Raw genomic sequence first — 18,760 nt, forward strand, 5'->3', positions numbered from 1 at the left:
AACGCCTCTGTCTCCAGCTGGACGCGCCTGGGGGACGGGGGAGTCCTCATATACATCAGCTTCAGTATTATTGACGCAGGTACACACACACATCTACGTATGGCAAGCACGCATGCACTCACACTCACACACACAACCCTTTGAGAAAATCTTGTAGTCCCAACTGAACATGCCTCCAGTTCATTTTTAGTAAACACAAGTGACATGCAACTTGCACCAATTCATCCTGCAATTCTCTTCCAGTGCCATTTGACCCACCCCAGAATGTGTCGTTGGTGAACCTGACCTTTTCTTCAGTGACCGTCCTCTGGCAACCCCCCACTCAGCCAAATGGAATCCTCCTTCACTATACTCTGTACTACTCAGACAATACCACTGTCACAGAGCAGGTGAGTTATACAGCATCACACTCTATACTACACAGACAATAACACTGTTATAAAGCAGGTGAGTAACACACACACACTGTATGCTCGTGTGTAAAAGTGAGTTATTTTCTAATGTAAAGGCATCGTTTCTCTCTCTCCTCTCCATCAGCGTATCCCAGTGTCAGAGCTGGACCCTGTCTCTCTGGGGGAGGACCTGTCCTACTGTCTGTCTGGCCTGAGAGGAGGACAGAACTATAGCCTCTGGCTGACCTCCAGCACCATGCAGGGGGACGGAGGGGTCCGTACTGATCCTTTAGACCTACTCACCCCAGATGGCGGTCAGTTTCACACACACACACACACACACACACACACACACACACACACACACACAGAGAGAGTCTGCACTGTTTTTTCCAACCTCCTGAACTTGCTAAAATCACGTAAAAATTCTGCGATTGAAGTGTAACTTTCAGCTGGCTGGTAAAAGGAGGTAAGTCTGTCAGTCTGACAAACTGGCCCTTTTTGTCCCTCCGAGGCCTCCGTACCTCAGACAACCAGTTTGTATCTCCTTTTACTGAACCCTGTGGAAGCTTACTCTTTGACCTGTTGGATATCTGATAATGTCTTATATTCCCAACAGAGCAATGATACAGGCATCCAGTTCTTTTGTAAACACATTGGCTATCAACAATGTCACAATGCTATCAACATACATCCAGTAGAGATGTTTCATCATGTAGTTTTGTGAGTAGGTCATTATCGTATTAGTGTTAGTAGTTTAGTCTGTAGCTTAAGATGCAGATGAATCATTTTCAAATGGCAGTATCTGGATGATCACAAGAAGTAGCAATGTTCCTGTCAAATAAATTATGTAGATAAAAATAGTAGCTTTTGTGTTATTCAAAAGAAATGTAGTTATTGTTCCTATTTGACGATGATCTCTTTGTTTTTATGTGATTTTGGGAAAAATTGTGTAGACAGACTGCTGCCTCCATCTGACGTATAATAGTGACTGCCTCTTGTTTCGGTCTGAAGATATCTCTAATACTGACTGTGTGTCTCTGCCTCTGTGCTCCAGCCACGGGACCTCCAGCTCACCCTGCCTCTCCTGCCCTGCCAAGCCCAGCAGGGCTCACTGCCCTGGGCTCAGACACCCACACACCGCCCTCTCTCCTCCACCCATCCATCCACTTCACCAGCCTCTCAATCTGCCTTCACTGAGGTCTCCCCTCCCTCCTTATATCTTCCATCTCTGCGTCTCTCCTTCTTTCCATCCCTGTTTCCCCTGGTGCACATGCTCAGTTTGCTCTCTCCATATGGTCAGACTCAGTGACCGGAACTTAGAGGATGGACACCGGAAGTGGGTGTGGCCAGGATGAGTATCTGCTATTCAAAATGTCTCTGTTTTTTTGTTTCTCGATTTGAAGTATCTCTGGTCAAAGTGTTCTTGTTTTATTCCACACTGAGGTTATTCTCTCCATATGACTCATGGGGTGATGATGATGTTAATGATGACGATGTTGTTAATGATGATGATGACAAAGTGCTGTTTTATGTTTGTTGGTGTGTTTCTCTCCCTGGGGTGGTGCCAGTGTTTGATTGGTTGATGTTGCTGGTTTGGGTGTAGATGTACTATTATGTGTATATACAGCATAAATAACCTGTAGTGTTCTTCTAGTGCTAGGACTGAGTCTGAAGAATTATCTAGTTCAGTCAGTGATACTAATTCCTCCTCTCTCTCCACAGTGCCCAGTGATCCGGTCCACAATCTCAGTGCTCAGATCTTCAGTTCTACAGCCATCATAGTAAGCTGGGACCCCCCTATGGAACCCAATGGACGCCCCTTCTACTTGCTCACCCTGCAGGAAGCAGGACACCCCCAACCCCCTAAACCTCTGAACCCCTCTTACCCTAACACCAACCCCCCCGGACCCCCCGCTGTCAACAATACCATCACCAAGACAACCAACGATAACGTCTTCCTGTTTACCAAACTCAGGAAGTACTATCCCTACGTCTTCACCGTTACCCCGGCAACCAGCGCCGGCCCGGCCCACAACCACACCAGCCTGCTGCACGTGAGGACTGATGATGATAGTGAGTCTACAGACACACACACACACACACACACACAAATGCACACATGTGCATACACATACATAATATTAACCCACTCTCTCCCTCCAGTTCCCAGTTCAGCTCCAGTGCTGGTGTCCTGTAGGAACCTGTCATCCTCCTCTGTGTCTGTGGTGTGGCAGCGCCCAGTGGAGGCCAATGGAGAGATAACAGAGTATTCCCTCACCATGTTCGGCCCTGGCGGCTCCAACACCACACACACCCCCAACACCATCCTCACACTCACACAGCTTCTGCCCTACACAGCCTACAACCTCTCCATCACCGCAGCCACCCGCAAGGGCTCCGGACCCCCGCTCCTACTGATGCTGCACACAGATGAAGCAGGTCATCTTTAACCTCTCACCTTTAACCCCTACTAACCTCTAACCTCTACCCTACCATAACCGCTCCAACTGCTGCTGCATACAGACGAAGGCCAGTAATGTACTCTAACATTGTGTTCCACCAGGTCCGATGTCTCCTCCCCGGAACCTGTCTCTGTATAACCACACAGCCTTTTCTGTGTGGCTGACCTGGGAACCCTCTCTGGAACCCAATGGTGTGGTCACAAACTACGGCTTCAGGATCTGGGAGATTAACACAAACACAATCAGATATCAGGTACTGCACACACACAAACACAAACAGTCACAAAGAAACATTAACATTTTTAAACTGGAGTGCTGCAACTTTGCTATGTTCTAACTAGAAGATTTCCAAATTCTTCTCTCTCTCACTCTCAGAACTCTACAGGTCCGTGGACAGAAGGACAGCTGAGTGGGTTCAGGCCTCACAGCTCCTATGAGATCAGTGTGCTTAGCTACACCAGAGTGGGTCATGGAGACCAGTATAGCACTCCTGTGTCCTTCACAACCAATGAGTCCGGTATGTATGTGGGTGTAGGTGGTATGTGTGTGTGGGTATGTATGGTTGTGGAACTAGAAATCAAGTGCCATATGCGTGTGGAATTGGCTATTAATCCTTTTGCATAACCCCTGTGTCTCCTGGCTCCAGTGTCTGAAGTTGTGGGTAACCTGTCCTGCTCTGGTCTGGGCTGGGACTCTGTGTTTCTACACTGGGAGCCTCCAGCCAACCCCAATGGACTCATCCTGTACTACCAGGTCCAGGTGGACAGACACTCAGACTCACAGTCATACATACACCAGGCTGACACAAACCAGTATACGGTCAGCGGGCTGGCACCGGATGCAGAATTCACACTCACCGTAACAGCTGTCAACTCTGCTGGCCCAGGAGACCAGGTCAACTGTACTGCCTACACACACCCCGAGTCAGGTACACACACACACGTACACTACACCAGGAGACCAGATGAACTGTACCCACTCAACCCACTCTTATATCCTCCTGCAGTTCCTGGTGTCCCTCGATTCCTGAGTGTGTCAGAGGCCACGTCCACCAGCGTGACGCTCCAATGGGCTGCTCCCCTCTCTGCTCTGGGCATGCTCACTGAGTACCACATCACTGTGCAGCTGCTGTCACCTGACTGCCTGTCCAACACACCCCTTTCTGAAGCCACACCCCTCCCAGAGCCGAGCCCTTCCCTGGCTCCAGGCTGCGTGGATCAGGAGGTACGTTTACCTGGATATCTGTCGTCATCTTTCTACATGTATATCTGCAGAATACATTTCCTAACATTGAACTCAACATCATATTCATGTTCATGATCTTCCTGGTCAGGTGTTGGTGTCAGTGAATGGTTCTGATGGTGGGGAGGGCAATAGGAGCATCACTCTCCAGTCTCTGGTCAAGTACCGCCTCTACCGCTTCAGAATCACAGCCCTTACTAATGCTGGGCCAGGAGAACACACACCCTGGAGATACACACACACATTGGCTGGGAGTAAGTACACACACCCACCCACGCACGCACATACACATACAGTCACATCCAAAAGGATTGGAACCCTTGACAAATATGAGCAAAAAAGACTGTTTAAAATAAATAATACAAATACCGAGCTATATTGTATGTTCCAAAAAATGAGAAAAATCTATTATTTTATACTAATACAATGGTGAATGTGCATAAAGATTACATAATTCAGATATGACATAATTGTTTTAGACTACAGTGCGCGACCTGGTTCATTGAGCCAATAAATCAGCACAATCTACATTGTTGTTTTTTTCTAATTGCCGGAGTCTTGGAGCTAGAATTAGGATAATGAATATTGTGCTAATGACGATACAAAAAATTATTAAATGTTGAGACCAGTTGAGCCCTGTATAGCACCACAATACACATCAAAATACAATAAACACATTAAACTACACATTAAAACACATCATTATACACAACAATACACAAAAAGCTAAACATAAATCAGTAGTGGAGCGGTTCTAGAGTTTCAAGTTCCTTGGTGTCCACATCACCAACAAAATATCTGTCACGCTTGTCGAAATGATTGAACCAAGGCGCAGCGTGCGTGGAGTTCCACATAATTGTAATTCATAGAAACTAACCAAAATAAACAAGCAAAAATTAAACATGCCGCTACTGGTGTGCACACAGGCAACTATCTGTAGACTAGATCCCACAAAGCACAATGAGGAAATGGCTTCCTAAATATGATCCCCAATCAGAGACAACGATAAACAGCTGTCTCTGATTGGGAACCATACCAGGCCAACATAAACCATTAGTAACCTAGATGACCCACCCTAGTCACTATCACACCCCAACCAACATAGAGAATAAACAGCTCTCTATGGTCAGGGCGTGACACTATCATGGTCCAAACATACCAAAACAGTCGTGAAGAGGGCACAACAAAACCTTTTCCCCCTCAGGAGTCAGTTGAGAACAAATTCTTATTTACAATGATGGCCTAGGAATAGTGGGTTAACTGCCTTGTTCAGGGGCAGAACAACAGATGTTTTCCTTGTCAGCTCAGGGATTCGATCTAGCAACCTTTTGGTTACTGGCCCAACGCTCTAACCACTAGGCTACCCGCTGCCTAAATTTATTCTACAATGTAGAAAATAGTACAAATAAAGAAAAACCCTTGAATGAGTGTTCAAACGTTTGACTGGTACTGTGTATATATATTTTTTAATTAGCATACAATATAGCTTATACAGTCTTTTTTAAATCATCTTTATCAAGGGTAGCAATAATTCTGGATGTGACTGGAAATACAAGTACCTACACACCCAGGCAGTATGCGTATATTCATACCTGTCTCTCCCCTCAGACCCTGATGCCCCTCCCAGCAACCTCTCAATGACCATGTCCTCCAATGGCCTCCGTATCGAATGGCAACTCCCAGATGTGATTACCGGCCCCACTTCCTACCTCATAGACGTAATCTCTGTGAGTACACATGCACACACACACTCAAAGAATAATGAGAAAAAAGGAGTTTCTTGCATCTGTATGTTGTGTTGTTGTTCAGCTGGATAGCGAGGGGTTAAACCAGTCTATAGTTCGCGGCCCAGAGGAGCTGAGGACCGTAGTTGTGTCAAACCTGACTGCGTTCACTCGCTACTCTGTGACCGTGACCGCCTTCACTGGACGACTGGAGAACGCACGGCGGGACGGACAGGCCACTGAGCCCACTGTCATCAGAACAATGGAGGAGGGTGAGGAACCCACACATACAGTAATACAGTAGCTACTTTATTCAACTGCTAGAAGGTAGTTAAGCACTCTCTCTCTCCTCCTCATCCTCCCTCCATCCCTCTCCCCTGCTCCCTCCAGAGCCCAGGGATCCCCCTAAGAACGTGACCCTCCAGGTAATTCCAGAGGAAGTGACCCGTGTGTTTGTGACCTTTGCCCCCCCGGAGGAGCCTAATGGGAACATCAGTTCCTATACGGTGCTGGTCTACCGCCAAGGCCAGCTAGAGATGACCATCGACCGCCTCACCGTAGTCCAAAACGAGAACCGCACCCTGACCGCAGTCATCGACGGGCTGAAGGGAGGCTACAACTATAGTATACGGGTGAGGATCTCACACACAGGCACAACTACACAAACACATGGTTCACAACTATAATATACGGGTGAGGAACACACACACAGGCACAACTACACAAACACATGGTTCACAACTATAATATACGGGTGAGGAACACACACACAGGCACAACTACACAAACACATGGTTCACAACTATAATATACGGGTGAGGAACACACACAGTGTCGCATAACAATTGTGCTTTCTGAAAAATTATTCTCACCATTTGAAACACTCCGACCAACTCTCTCTCTCACACACAGATTGCAGCGGTAAACGGAGCAGGTTTAAGCCCCCCCAGCTCAGAGGTTCAGATCACTACAGGGATCAAAGGTACAGTGCTACATAAACACTACATAACCCATTCATAATCCCTACATAACCCCTTTATAACCCCAACATCCTTAGAAACTTAGTTGTAGGGGGTGTCATATTGTGAATATATGTGTGTGCACTACGAACACTTCATGATACAGAAATGTGTGTGTGGGTAGCTCCTGCCAAGCCCACCCAGAGACCCCAGGTGATGTTGGACCGAGGAGGAGTTGCCATGGTAACCTCCAGAAGCATCATTGTTCGCATGCCAGCCTGTTTCTACAGCAATGACAACGGACCAATCAGCAGCATCCAGGTCATCATGTCCGAATCTGGGGGTACGACATCACACACACACATAAACACACATCTATCACACAGAAAATATATCCTGAACTAAAGTATGTAGGAGCCACTGCTATAGGTCTGGTCTGACATCTGTCTGTCTCTCTGTCTCAGTGATGGACAGCATGAACCTGACCAACTGGAAGACAGCATTTCTCTCTCGTCCCGCCCCCTACCTAACAGACAATGGCTTCCCCAACCCTCTCTGCGTGAGGGACCGTATGAGCAGGGACACACAAACCAGCAGACTCACTTTCTCACGCATTAGACACAGTATTGTGAGGGACAGGGTTCTGGGACATAGAGACTCAGGGGGGGAGCGCATAGACCACCAGGATGATCACTATGTCATCGGAGAGAAGGACAACTGTCTGACTGAAGAGTACAGTAACACACTCTGTAACGGACCCCTCAAACCAAACACTGTCTATGTGTGAGTATACACAACACAAACATGTAAACACATACACGTGCACATAGATATAAACACACACATACGTACAAAGTTTAATACAGTGCATGTCTTTGTCTGTGTGGCAGGTTTAAGTTCCGAGCCACCAACATCCGGGGCCAGTACACAGACTCCGACTACTCTGAGCATATCAGAACAGCAGGTAAGCACTCCTCTTCTCTCCACAAACATCTTTCCTCTCTGATGCAAACTGATTAAACAACACCACTCTCAGTCCTTCATTTGAATTTTTTACATTTGAGTCATTTAGCAGAGGCTCTTATCCAGAGCAACTTACTGTTAGTGCATTCATCTTAAGATTACTAGGCGGGTCAACCACATCTCTCAGTCATAGTAAGTACATTTTCCCTAAATAAAGTAGCTATCTGCAAACTCAGAGCTAGTAAGTTTCAAGTTAATGTCACATGCACAAGCACATGAAACGCCTTTCTTGCTCTAAACCCAACAATGCAGGCATCAATAGTAATGTAATACTAAAAGTATCATAAGGTAGAACAAAAACACACAAGAAAAAAAATAAGAAGAAGAACACGTGAAAATTAGAATCTAAATACAGGGCCAGTTTCAATATAATATTATTTTCAATGTGCAGAGATACTGGACTCATGGAGGTAGATATGTATAGTGAGTGCTTGACTTTGACTGAAATAGGTTCCAGTGTAGTGCAGAAAATCTCCCCCCTGCCAGAATCCCCCCCTTTCTAATTTCCTTAATTTTGTGACTAGATCAAATACTTTCTGTGACACACATCAGAGTCAAATACTTTCTATAGAACAAACTTCATGTCAGAATAGGCAACCGAAATGAATAATTAATGTATGTATGTTAAATTAAACATACAGGAGGGAGTCAAATGTCAAACATTTCAGAACAACTATGGCTGAATTATTATCCTTACACTTTGAAACATACTAATCGAATAAGACATGGGAGAGATGACGAATTTTGTCAAAGACATTTATTTATAGACTAATACAAATTCAGTAGGGGATTTAGGTACGGGCGACATGGCCAGCCGCCCAGGGCTGCATCTTGCCGGCCCCGGGTGCAGGCGTGGAAGAGGGGTTTGTCCAGGGCGCCATACAAGCTAGAACCGCCACATACACTTGAAACATATAGCCAAACCGAAAACTGCAGACGAAAATGTTTTCTTCTACTATGTCAGTGAAATGTAGGCTAAACTGACAACGGAGTGAAGAGCAGAAATCTTAACTAGCAAGCAAGTCGCAGCAATGAAGAACGCGAAGAGGGGGAGAATTCTGGCATGGGAGAGATTTTCGGTACAACACCTGTTCTCATTTTGGGTGACGGTACTGTTTGTTTATATTTAGGTGCAGGAGCTCCACAATACTTTTGAGCTAATATGCTAGAAGAGGAACAGGAGCTCAAGCAGAGTAAATGATGATTGTATGTGAGTGTGTGGACGTGTGTGTACGGTAACGTTAGTATAAATATGTGTGCATGACATGCGTGTGTTGGAGTGTCAGTGTGCGTGAGTGTGTCCTGTGAGTATGCATATACACAGTGCAAAAATAAAAACAAAATGCAAGGGTCAACTCACATAGTCCGTGTAGCCATTCTGTTAGCTATGTCTTGTGGTTTAGGAATAGAAGCTCTTCAGGCACCATCTTTACGACTGTGCGTGGTTGAGTGGACCATTTTAAGTCCATAGTGATTTGGACACGGAAGAACTTGAAGCTCTCGACCCGATCCATTGCAGCCCGTCGATGTAAGTGCAAGTGTTAGTTCACGAAAGGCTTATTTTTTATCCTTCCCTCAACCCCTCCTGTCTGTCAGTGGATGGGTTGTTGACCAGAGATGAACAGATCATTCTGGGAGTTCTCCTCTCCTTCTTCCTGGCCCTGCTGCTCATCCTCATCATCTACGCCTCTGTCAGGTAAACTGGTTACAGCTGATGCCTCTAGTTTTGTAGTTTTTTATTTTATTTTTCTATATATATATATTTTTAAATTATTATTAACAAATATCAACAAACAAAAGAGAAATAGTCACATACAAACAAGCATACATACAAACGATTTACATTGCCAGGAATCCTAAACAAACAAATCATATTCATTAATAATACAAGTTTTAATTGCCTTTTTGTTTTCAATTTTAGTTAAAGTAGTGCCATATTGTTTAAATTAATTTATAAAGTGAAAAAAGTTAGGTTTTGAATTAGACCATTTGCATTTGTGAATATGAAATTTACCTAGTATTATTAGCAGTTGAATTAAATATACTACATCTTTATCTATGTCAGAATTTCTGAAATAAATCATTATATCAAAACCATTCAATAGTACAACCGGTCCTATTTTTTTGTAACAAAATTCTGTATGTCAATCCAAAACATTCTACGATAAATACAGACAAAAAACAAATGCAAAATGGTCTCCTTCTCCATTCCACAGAAATCACATTTATAGTCAATATTCAGCTTGAATCTTTTCAAAACATGTTTCACAGGATAGATTCTATGTAACATTTTAAATGAAACTCCCTTTACCTTGTTACTGATACAATATTTGTTAGCAATTTTCCATGCTTTCCCCTATTGTATATCACCATAGACATTTGACCAAAATAATCTTGCTGAGGGAATTGTAGTGTCACAAACCATATTCCTAATCTGTTTATTACTACATTTATCTTTGATGTTAATATTGCCAATTCATATATTTTCATGTAAATCTATGTTACTTACATCAACCACAGAGGAATTTAAAAGAGATACAACCCCCATTGGAATTGAAATCAAAAACAATTGCATATTCTTTCAGTGTTATTGGAATTTTAAATGTATCAAGAAATTCCCCAAATGAGAGTAGATATCCATCCTCATTCAGTAACTGACCAACCAAAATAATTGTATTCTCAAACCAGTAACGAAAAAAAAGAGACTTATTTTTAAATTGTTTATCTTTGTTGTTCCATGGAAAGTATCTGTGAGGGGAAAACTTGTGTTTATACACTAACATCCAAGCTAAAATTGCCTGCTTATGGAATTTGGCCAACTTTACTGGGATTTTATCAACATCAAAATTACATCAAAGCAGACATTCTAAACCACCAACAGAGTCAAATAAATACTTAGGGAAGACATTCTAAATACTGTTCTGGTTCTTAACATACTTCAGAATCCAATTTATTTTAAAAGTATTAATTAGAGTTTTGAAATCTATAACCTCAAGTTTTCTAGTTTAAACCCAGCCAGCCATAGTCAGTTGTGTCAGAGTGATTGACATGTTCCTCATCCAATGACAGGATCCGTCAGCGGCAGAAGGAGGGCGGGACCTACTCTCCCCGGGAGGCGGAGATTATAGAGACCAAGTTTAAACTGGATCAACTGATTGCTGTGGCTGACCTGGAGCTGAAGGAAGAGAAACTACACCGGTCAGTGTGTGTATGCCTGTGTGTGTCTTTTTCTCACACATACACACCCCCTCTCTCTCATTCGCACACAACTTCACAAAGGTTTACCCACTGTAACATTATGCTCACTCTGCCTCTACTACTCTACCTGCATGCCTACAGAATGTGCATGGCTGCTGCTAACACACACGCACGCACACTACAGTACACACATAAACACACACACAATCACACAAAGGCTGTCTGTGCTCTCCACTCTCACTCTAACCCAGGGTTTTACAAACTCGGTGCCCGTTTTGAGTTTTGCCCCAGCACTACACAGCTGATTCAAATGATCAACTAATCATCCAGCTTTGCTCCAACTCCTCTCTCAAACTCTCTCTCCAGGTATTCCTCCTTCTTCTTTAGACGGAAGGAGATATTTGTCATCCAGTAAGTTGTAGCACTCAGTGTGTGTAGTCCTTGTTAAATAGCACTCCATGTGTGTGTGTTGCTGTGTTGCATTGCTACAGTTGGAAGTGTGTATTGTTGTCTCATGGCTTTAGTCTACTGAAGTGCTGTTCAGTCAGCCAGTCTGTCTGTAACTGTACAGTAATGGAAAGTAAAGTCTGCTCTACTCACAGTGTACTGGTGTGAGTGGAAAGTAAAGTCTGCTGTACTCACAGTGTACTGGTGTGAGTGGAAAATAAAGTCTGCTGTACTCACAGTGTACTGGTTGGTGTGAGTGGAAAATAAAGTCTGCTGTACTCACAGTGTACTGGTGTGAGTGGAAAGTAAAGTCTGCTGTACTCACAGTGTACTGGTGTGAGTGGAAAATAAAGTCTGCTGTACTCACAGTGTACTGGTGTGAGTGGAAAATAAAGTCTGCTGTACTCAGTGTACTGATGTGACTGGAAAGTAAAGCACTCACAGTGTATTGGTGTGACTCATATTGTTCTGTCAACTCTGTTTCAGACTTCTCAGCTACAGAAAGTCTCTCAAGTAAGTCACCTAATGAGTGTGTATGTTGTTCTATGTCTACATTATGTGAGTTTGTTGGGCAATAATAGTTGGATTTGGATTGCTGCCCTGTGAAGGATTTCTCTTATCCCCACCTCCTGTTTGTTTGATTTTTGATATTCATATATGGTTTATGCATTCATGTGTGAGCTGTGCCAAGATTTTGCTCTTGTAGGACAAAAAACGTGATTCTGATTATCTCTGTCTCTCAGGCCCGTCAATAAGAAGTCTTTCCTGCAGCATGTAGAGGATCTGTGTGCCAACGAGAACACCAAGTTCCAGGAAGAGTTTGCAGTATGTAACTCTAACCTCTGACCCCATGTGATAACCTGTGTGTGTGTGTGTACGTGGATTGACAGCGTTAACCCTGTCTTCTCTAGGAGTTGCCCAAACTGCTGCAGGATCTGGCTACTTCAGACGCTGACCTTCCCTGGAACAGATCCAAGAACCGCTTCACTAACATCAAACCCTGTATGTACACACACACACACACACACACACACACACAGTGAGCGTAACACACACACACAACCTAACACATTCTCTCCTCTACAGACAACAACAACCGTGTGAAGCTCTTGTCTGAACCTGGCATGCCTGGATCTGACTACATTAACGCTAGCTTCATCTCAGTGAGACACACACACACACACACACAGAAGAGAACTCTCATGCTTTCAGAGAAGCTCACATTTCTAAACACCCCAACGTTTGTGTTACAAAACTGGAGACCTGTGACCTACTCTGTTCTGACTGTAACATTCTTCCTCTCCCGCTTAGGGTTACCTGTGTCCTAGTGAGTTCATCGCGACCCAGGGTCCTCTCCCCGGCACTGTGGCTGACTTTTGGAGGATGATCTGGGAGACTCGCACACGAACCATCGCTATGCTCACACAGTGCTATGAGAAAGGAAGGGTAAGGACCGGATCAAGGTTTTAATAGTGTCAGGTTCGTATGTCTGTTCAGATCCGGTCACCAATTTTGTGTGTGTGTGGGTGTGTTTAGATCCGGTGTCACCAGTACTGGCCAGAGGACAATAAGCCAGTGACAGTGTTTGGGGACATCATCATCACCAAGCTGACAGAGGACGTTTATCCTGACTGGACCGTCAGAGCTCTCAAAGTGGAGCGGGTAACACACACACACACATATATATATATCTATATACATATACAGTGCATTCGGAAAGTATTCAGGCCTCTTTACTTTTTTTCACCTTTTGTTAAGTTACAGCGTTATTCTAAAATGGATTAAATTGTATATTTTCCTCATCAATCTACACACAATACCCCATAATGACAAAGCAAAGAGATTTTTAGAATTTAAATAAGATATATATATATATATATATATATTTATTTTTTTTTTTTTCTCTATAAATTAGCAAAAATGTCAACTGTTTTGGCTTTGTCATTATGGGGTATTGTGTGTAGATTGATGAGGGGAAAAAAACAAGTTTATCCATTTTAGAATAAGGCTGTAACGTAACAAAATTTGGAAAAAGTCAAGGGGTCTGAATACTCATCGGGACATGGACTCTACAAGGTGTCAAAAGCATTCCAGAGGGACGATGGCCCATATTGACTCCAATGCTTCCCACAGTTGTGTCAAGTTGGCTGGATGTTCTTTGGGTTGTGGACCATTGTTGGTTGATACACTCAGGAAACTATTGAGTGTGAAATCTAGCAGCACTACAGTTCTTGACACAATCAAACCGGTGCACCTGGCAATTCAATATTTTGTCTTGCCGATACAGCCTCTGAATAGCACACATACACAATCCATGTCTCAATTGTCTCAAGGCTTAAAAATCCTACTTTCAGTTGTCTCCTCCCCTTCAACTGCACTGATTGAAATGGATTTAACAAGTTACATCATTAAAGGATCATAGCTTTCACCTGGATTCACCCGGTCAGTCTGTAATGGAAAGAGCAGGTGTTCCTAATGTTTTGTACAATCAGTGTATATTTGAGTACCCCAGAGTAAACAAGTTCAGTTATCCTCTTGACAATAAAATCATTATTCTCTCTCTCCTTCTAACTCCCTCGCTCTCTCTCCCTCTGTCACTCCTTCTCTCCCCACCCTCTCTCTCTGTCTGTCTCCCTTTCTCCCCCTAGCATGGGGACTACATGGTGGTTCACCACTTCAACTACACCTCCTGGCCAGAGCATGGTGTACCAGATTCCAGCACCACACTCATACAGTTTGTTCGAGCCATCAGAGCCAACAGGCATGAGAACACTACTATAGTGGTGCACTGCAGTGCTGGCGTGGGCAGGACAGGAGTGTTTATAACGCTGGATCACCTGATCCAACACGTCAGTGATCACGACTTTGTGGACATCTACGGTCTGGTGGCTGAACTACGCAGTGAGAGGATGTGTATGGTGCAGAACCTGGTGAGAAATATGCATTTATACAACATGTATCATAATATAATATTCTTACTGTGATATGGATATGATACTTCATAGTATAATCTAGTTTTCCTGGTGCATTCAAACCTGCCAGACAGAATCTTAGTCTGTTCACGCATATCCCCAGGCCCAGTATATGTTCCTACACCAGAGTACTCTGGACCTGCTGAACAGTAAAGGAAACAGCCAGTCCATCTGGTTCATCAACTACTCTGCTCTGGAGAAGATGGACTCACTGGAAGCTATGGAGGGTGAGCACACACATATACAAGAACACACACTAGCATACACATACGTCATCAACGCACATTTCACATATCTACTTTTTTGTGCTCTTGCAGGTGATGTCGAGCTGGAATGGGAGGAGACTACGATGTAAAGGCTGAGAACTTATCAGTCAGCTTCACACCTGATGAACACACATCTATCCCTGGGTCATGGGGCCAAATCCTGGACACACTGACTGTTTGTCAGATGGATTGCTCCACCAGAGATGGAGGGAGAGAGAATTGTGTAGTCCAGAGTCATGTTTCCTCTAGCTTCTTTGGGAACACAAGTTGTCCTTTTCTGGCAGGAGGGTCAAAACAACAACAGAAACTTAGTTGTTTACCTGGCCTGAATCATCACACAATTATAGTCCTCGTGGAGTCCTGCATCTTTTGTAAAAGTTCACAGGCAGAAAAGATAGGGATATATATCACACATGGAGGTTTACAGGTATCTTGCAATAGTCATTCCACTGTGTATTTCATTGGATTCTTGTATCATGTTTTTGTATATTAGGTTTTTCGGCCAAATAGTGTTGTCACGGTGTTCATATGTTTCCTTCGCTGTGTTACTACGTTTATATCACGTGTTGCTATGTTTGTCATTGTAATTGGGAGGTTTGAGGTATAATATATTTGTGGGGTGTTCTTGTGTATTTTATGTATTTTGTTCCACATCTGTGTTTTGGACCAGAAGTAAAATCAACTACTCACCTACTGTCTGTCTGTCTGTCTCAGTGAGCTGTTTAGAGTATAAAAATGACACCCCAAAAGAGTGAAGCATGAAATACACTGAGAATCTCACTGACTGCTGATACTGTAGGTACTTATCACAGTGGGAGGCCGTTCCTTCTCTTGCTAGAACAAAAGCGGTACCTGTTGCGTGCCGACCCGGTAGCGACGAACCTACGCAATGCTTGTCAGTGGCCAACAGCTTGACTTGGAGCCAATCAGAAACACAAACCTCCATGTGGGGGAGCCAACAAAAAAAATGAAAAATATAGGGGCTTTCTACAAAATAGAATCGTGACCATAAGCAATACGCATGGATATGCATTGCCAAACAACGCTACTGCCCCCTTCTGGTTTGGAGTATTGTAACAAGGCTGAGTGGCTGACGACTTCCAAAGTCTTTGCTGTGTGAACACAAAAGAGTGACTGCCAACACTGTTCAGAGGTGCTAAGTACTGTCGGCAGGCAAACCTTTCACATACACAAACGGATAGACAGGACCCAGGACTCAAGGCAGAGTACAAACTACTTTATTATGTAATTCTCTTCAAACATAAATCTTTAGAAATATTCCATTAGTAAACACTGTAATTGTTATAAACATGATATCTTAGTAAATACTTAATGTGACGGTGCACAGGTGCTCTCTTCAACAGTGTAAGACATCTCCAAGATGGATGCAGGACAGGCGAGCCAGACTCAGTGTTAAGGTGATTTGTTAGGGCTTTAGAACATGCTAAAATGTCTACTATGACTCCTGCTTGTTTTCCACTAAACCATCTAGTTAATGCTAACGCTAGTGTGATCACAGCTACAGTATAGCCCTTTACACAGAGCTCTAATTATGATAATGTGTCATCTGTGTGTGTGTCTCTTGTGGTAACAGTGGGTAACACTGTTGCCCTCATAATCTGAAAAACAAATAGATTTCCACCTCTGTACAAATACATAAATACACACATCGGCAGTCCGTCCATTCCTTTTACATTATATATATATACCACCTATATACTGTGCACATGTTCAGTATTCCGATATACTCTAATAATATGGTGCAACACGAAGAAGATCAGCCTCAGTGGGTCACCACGTGTCACAGCCCTCAGAGAGAGGGAAAGGGAAAGAAGAGATGTAACAACACTATTATAATAATAATGAAACATATTCAATATTCTGATAAATAAACATACTTAAGTAATTCTGTGGTTTAATGCTCTGTGTGTGCATGTGTGTGTACTGTGTGTGTATATACATTCCTACATGCATTCCAGTGGAGAACAGGTTAATCATGTGAGAATGGGTAATAGTTAACCCTTTAGGGATTCAGAAAGTGAGATTGAATATTCAAAAGTACAAATTAGATAGAACGTTAGAACATGACTGGTCAATAACATACAATGTTCATGTTATTACTGATCAAACAATAAGTTAGAATGTTGAACAGTTTGTCGTCAGTACTGGTATCTTCCTGAGTGTGAGGCTTGGACCAGTGTAGCAAAACCTCAGAGAATAGAACAATGGTATTCGCACACACATGCAACAAGCACACACAGACACACCCTTTCACACGCACATACACTGGCAGACCCTTATACTCTCAAACACACATGCACACGCAGATATGTTAATCAGGGTAGAAGTCTGACATTACGAATAGAAATACAGATTGTAATCATCTGTAAGCCAGGAGTCAGGAGAAACAGTCTTCCCTCCCGGCAAATCTGACATACTCACTTCTTCACGATCAAAAGTATTATTAGCATCTGATTATCATATTTTACCACACATCACCAAAACACAGTGTGCTAAAGAGGAGGGCTAAAACCCTAGATGATGTTGATGATGTCATTGAGGTGACATGTCTCCATGTCCAGACAGCTCAACACATGGAGGAGATCTGTGTGTTCCATCAGCTGTGTGACATCAGGGCAGGGTTAGAGTCGGGGATCAGGTGGTGAGAGGTTGTATCCTAAATTGTTCTTTCTAAAGTCAGGAACAGATATAGATATGTACAGATGACACTGTGTCACAAGAGCTGTACGATTAGAAAATCTCTGTTTAGAAATGTTGTCAAAATGACATCCTATTCAAAAATACACATGAAATAATTAGATGACTTTGATTTTATATTGATTTGAATCCTCTCTATTATCTCCCACTCGCTTTATCGGCTTATTCCCTTTCTCTCAGACGACTTCCTTCCCGCCCTCTTCCTCCCTTCCTCGTCTCACCTTTTCTCTATCTTTGTCTATGAGTGTTTGTGTTGTGTGTGTTTCACCAATACAGTACATGACCGTTTAACAAAAGGTCAGAGGGCGCATGATAAGGTGTGGTAGGGTCAGGGGTGAGGGGGTCATATGTCAGACGAGGCTGCGGGAGCCACTAGAGTTGCGTCTGCGGAGGGGGTGAGGCAGGGTGTGTGAGAGAGGGCAGGGGGAGTCGGGGGGACAGTACTGGTGGGGGTGGTTGTAGGGGGGAGGAGGGGGAGGCAGGGGGGGTTCAGATCCCTCTCTGACCCGTACTGGCGTGGACATCGCTGATTGGATGAGGCGGTGGTGGGAGGCGGGGCTTCCTTGGTTGAGGAAAGCTTCCATTCTCCCGCGGCCGCTCTGGTCCATGACGATCACCTTGACGATCTGCTGGCATTGAATGAGGGTGTCTGGGCGGAACTCTCCGGGGTGGGTGGCACTTAGCATGGCTGGTGCTGCCAGAGCCAGTTGGGTGGAGTCAGGACTGGTCACATGGTAGGTCTGGAGCAGCCTATCAGGGCTGGGCTGGGTCATGTGGTAGGTCTGCAGCAGCCTATTGTGAATTGACACCTAGTTTAGAAACAGCCAGAGAATGGCATGAGGAGTTACCAGCCTGAATGCAGCCTACAGCAGCCCTCTGGTGGGTTAGATACACTGGCAGCATGCAGGCATGCAGGGAGTGAACGCATGCTAACACACACACCAGCCCAGAGACACACCTGTGTTTGGGTGGAAGGGCGTTTCAGGGTCAACATTTGGGCTCCAGTGGGTGGGTGTGAGTTTGCGTGCGTGTGTGGAGGAGGAGGAGTGTGTGTGGAGAGGGATGAGTGTGTGGGGGGAGATGACACCGAGGGCATGGTGTCTCATCCAACACAGAGATTTACATTGCTAAAGGACTGACTAAGAGTTAGGGGTTGGGGCTGCCAGGGCTTGAGTCATACATGTGCATGCATACACAGACACACACATACATTAACTCTGAGTCTTGCCATGGAGATGGTTTTCTAGCAAGCCAGCAGGGCTTAGAAAAGCTTATGACGGCTGGGAGGCAGATGTTGTGTTAGCAGGAGGCTGATAGCTAACTCCCTACTAGCAGGAGGCTAATAGCTAATAGA

The 18,760-nt window shown here is 44.1% G+C and overlaps 2 protein-coding genes across 3 annotated transcripts in view; one reads left to right on the plus strand and one right to left on the minus strand.

The window, feature by feature from the left end:
* Positions 1 to 15,382, plus strand: part of LOC110521642 (phosphatidylinositol phosphatase PTPRQ) — a 58,160-nt gene extending 42,778 nt beyond the window's left edge. Inside the window, 26 exon segments of the mRNA XM_090184325.1 lie at positions 2,118 to 2,468; positions 2,559 to 2,834; positions 2,959 to 3,110; positions 3,233 to 3,374; positions 3,504 to 3,785; positions 3,864 to 4,081; positions 4,191 to 4,353; positions 5,708 to 5,826; positions 5,909 to 6,095; positions 6,214 to 6,455; positions 6,736 to 6,805; positions 6,967 to 7,125; positions 7,247 to 7,565; positions 7,673 to 7,746; positions 9,402 to 9,501; positions 10,875 to 11,003; positions 11,370 to 11,414; positions 11,937 to 11,963; positions 12,194 to 12,275; positions 12,362 to 12,452; positions 12,537 to 12,613; positions 12,762 to 12,896; positions 12,987 to 13,112; positions 14,099 to 14,380; positions 14,526 to 14,649; positions 14,740 to 15,382. Of these exon segments, the coding sequence (XP_090040451.1) occupies positions 2,118 to 2,468; positions 2,559 to 2,834; positions 2,959 to 3,110; positions 3,233 to 3,374; positions 3,504 to 3,785; positions 3,864 to 4,081; positions 4,191 to 4,353; positions 5,708 to 5,826; positions 5,909 to 6,095; positions 6,214 to 6,455; positions 6,736 to 6,805; positions 6,967 to 7,125; positions 7,247 to 7,565; positions 7,673 to 7,746; positions 9,402 to 9,501; positions 10,875 to 11,003; positions 11,370 to 11,414; positions 11,937 to 11,963; positions 12,194 to 12,275; positions 12,362 to 12,452; positions 12,537 to 12,613; positions 12,762 to 12,896; positions 12,987 to 13,112; positions 14,099 to 14,380; positions 14,526 to 14,649; positions 14,740 to 14,777 (4,010 nt within the window). The 3' untranslated portion in view covers positions 14,778 to 15,382.
* A 523-nt stretch (positions 15,383 to 15,905) lies between these two features.
* iqsec3b (IQ motif and Sec7 domain ArfGEF 3b) overlaps positions 15,906 to 18,760 on the minus strand; it is a 47,032-nt gene continuing 44,177 nt past the window's right edge. The window contains exon 15 of one of the 2 annotated variants that reach the window (XM_036976378.2): positions 15,906 to 18,198. In XM_036976378.2, the coding sequence (XP_036832273.2) occupies positions 18,160 to 18,198 (39 nt within the window). In that variant the 3' untranslated portion in view covers positions 15,906 to 18,159. Of the gene's footprint in view, positions 18,216 to 18,760 lie in introns of both variants that reach the window. The other variant, XM_036976369.2, reaches the window with a different exon arrangement.

This window comes from Oncorhynchus mykiss, chromosome 1 (assembly GCF_057628025.1).
Source record: "Oncorhynchus mykiss isolate SJ-2025 chromosome 1, ASM5762802v1, whole genome shotgun sequence".
Taxonomy (NCBI): Eukaryota; Metazoa; Chordata; class Actinopteri; order Salmoniformes; family Salmonidae; genus Oncorhynchus; species Oncorhynchus mykiss.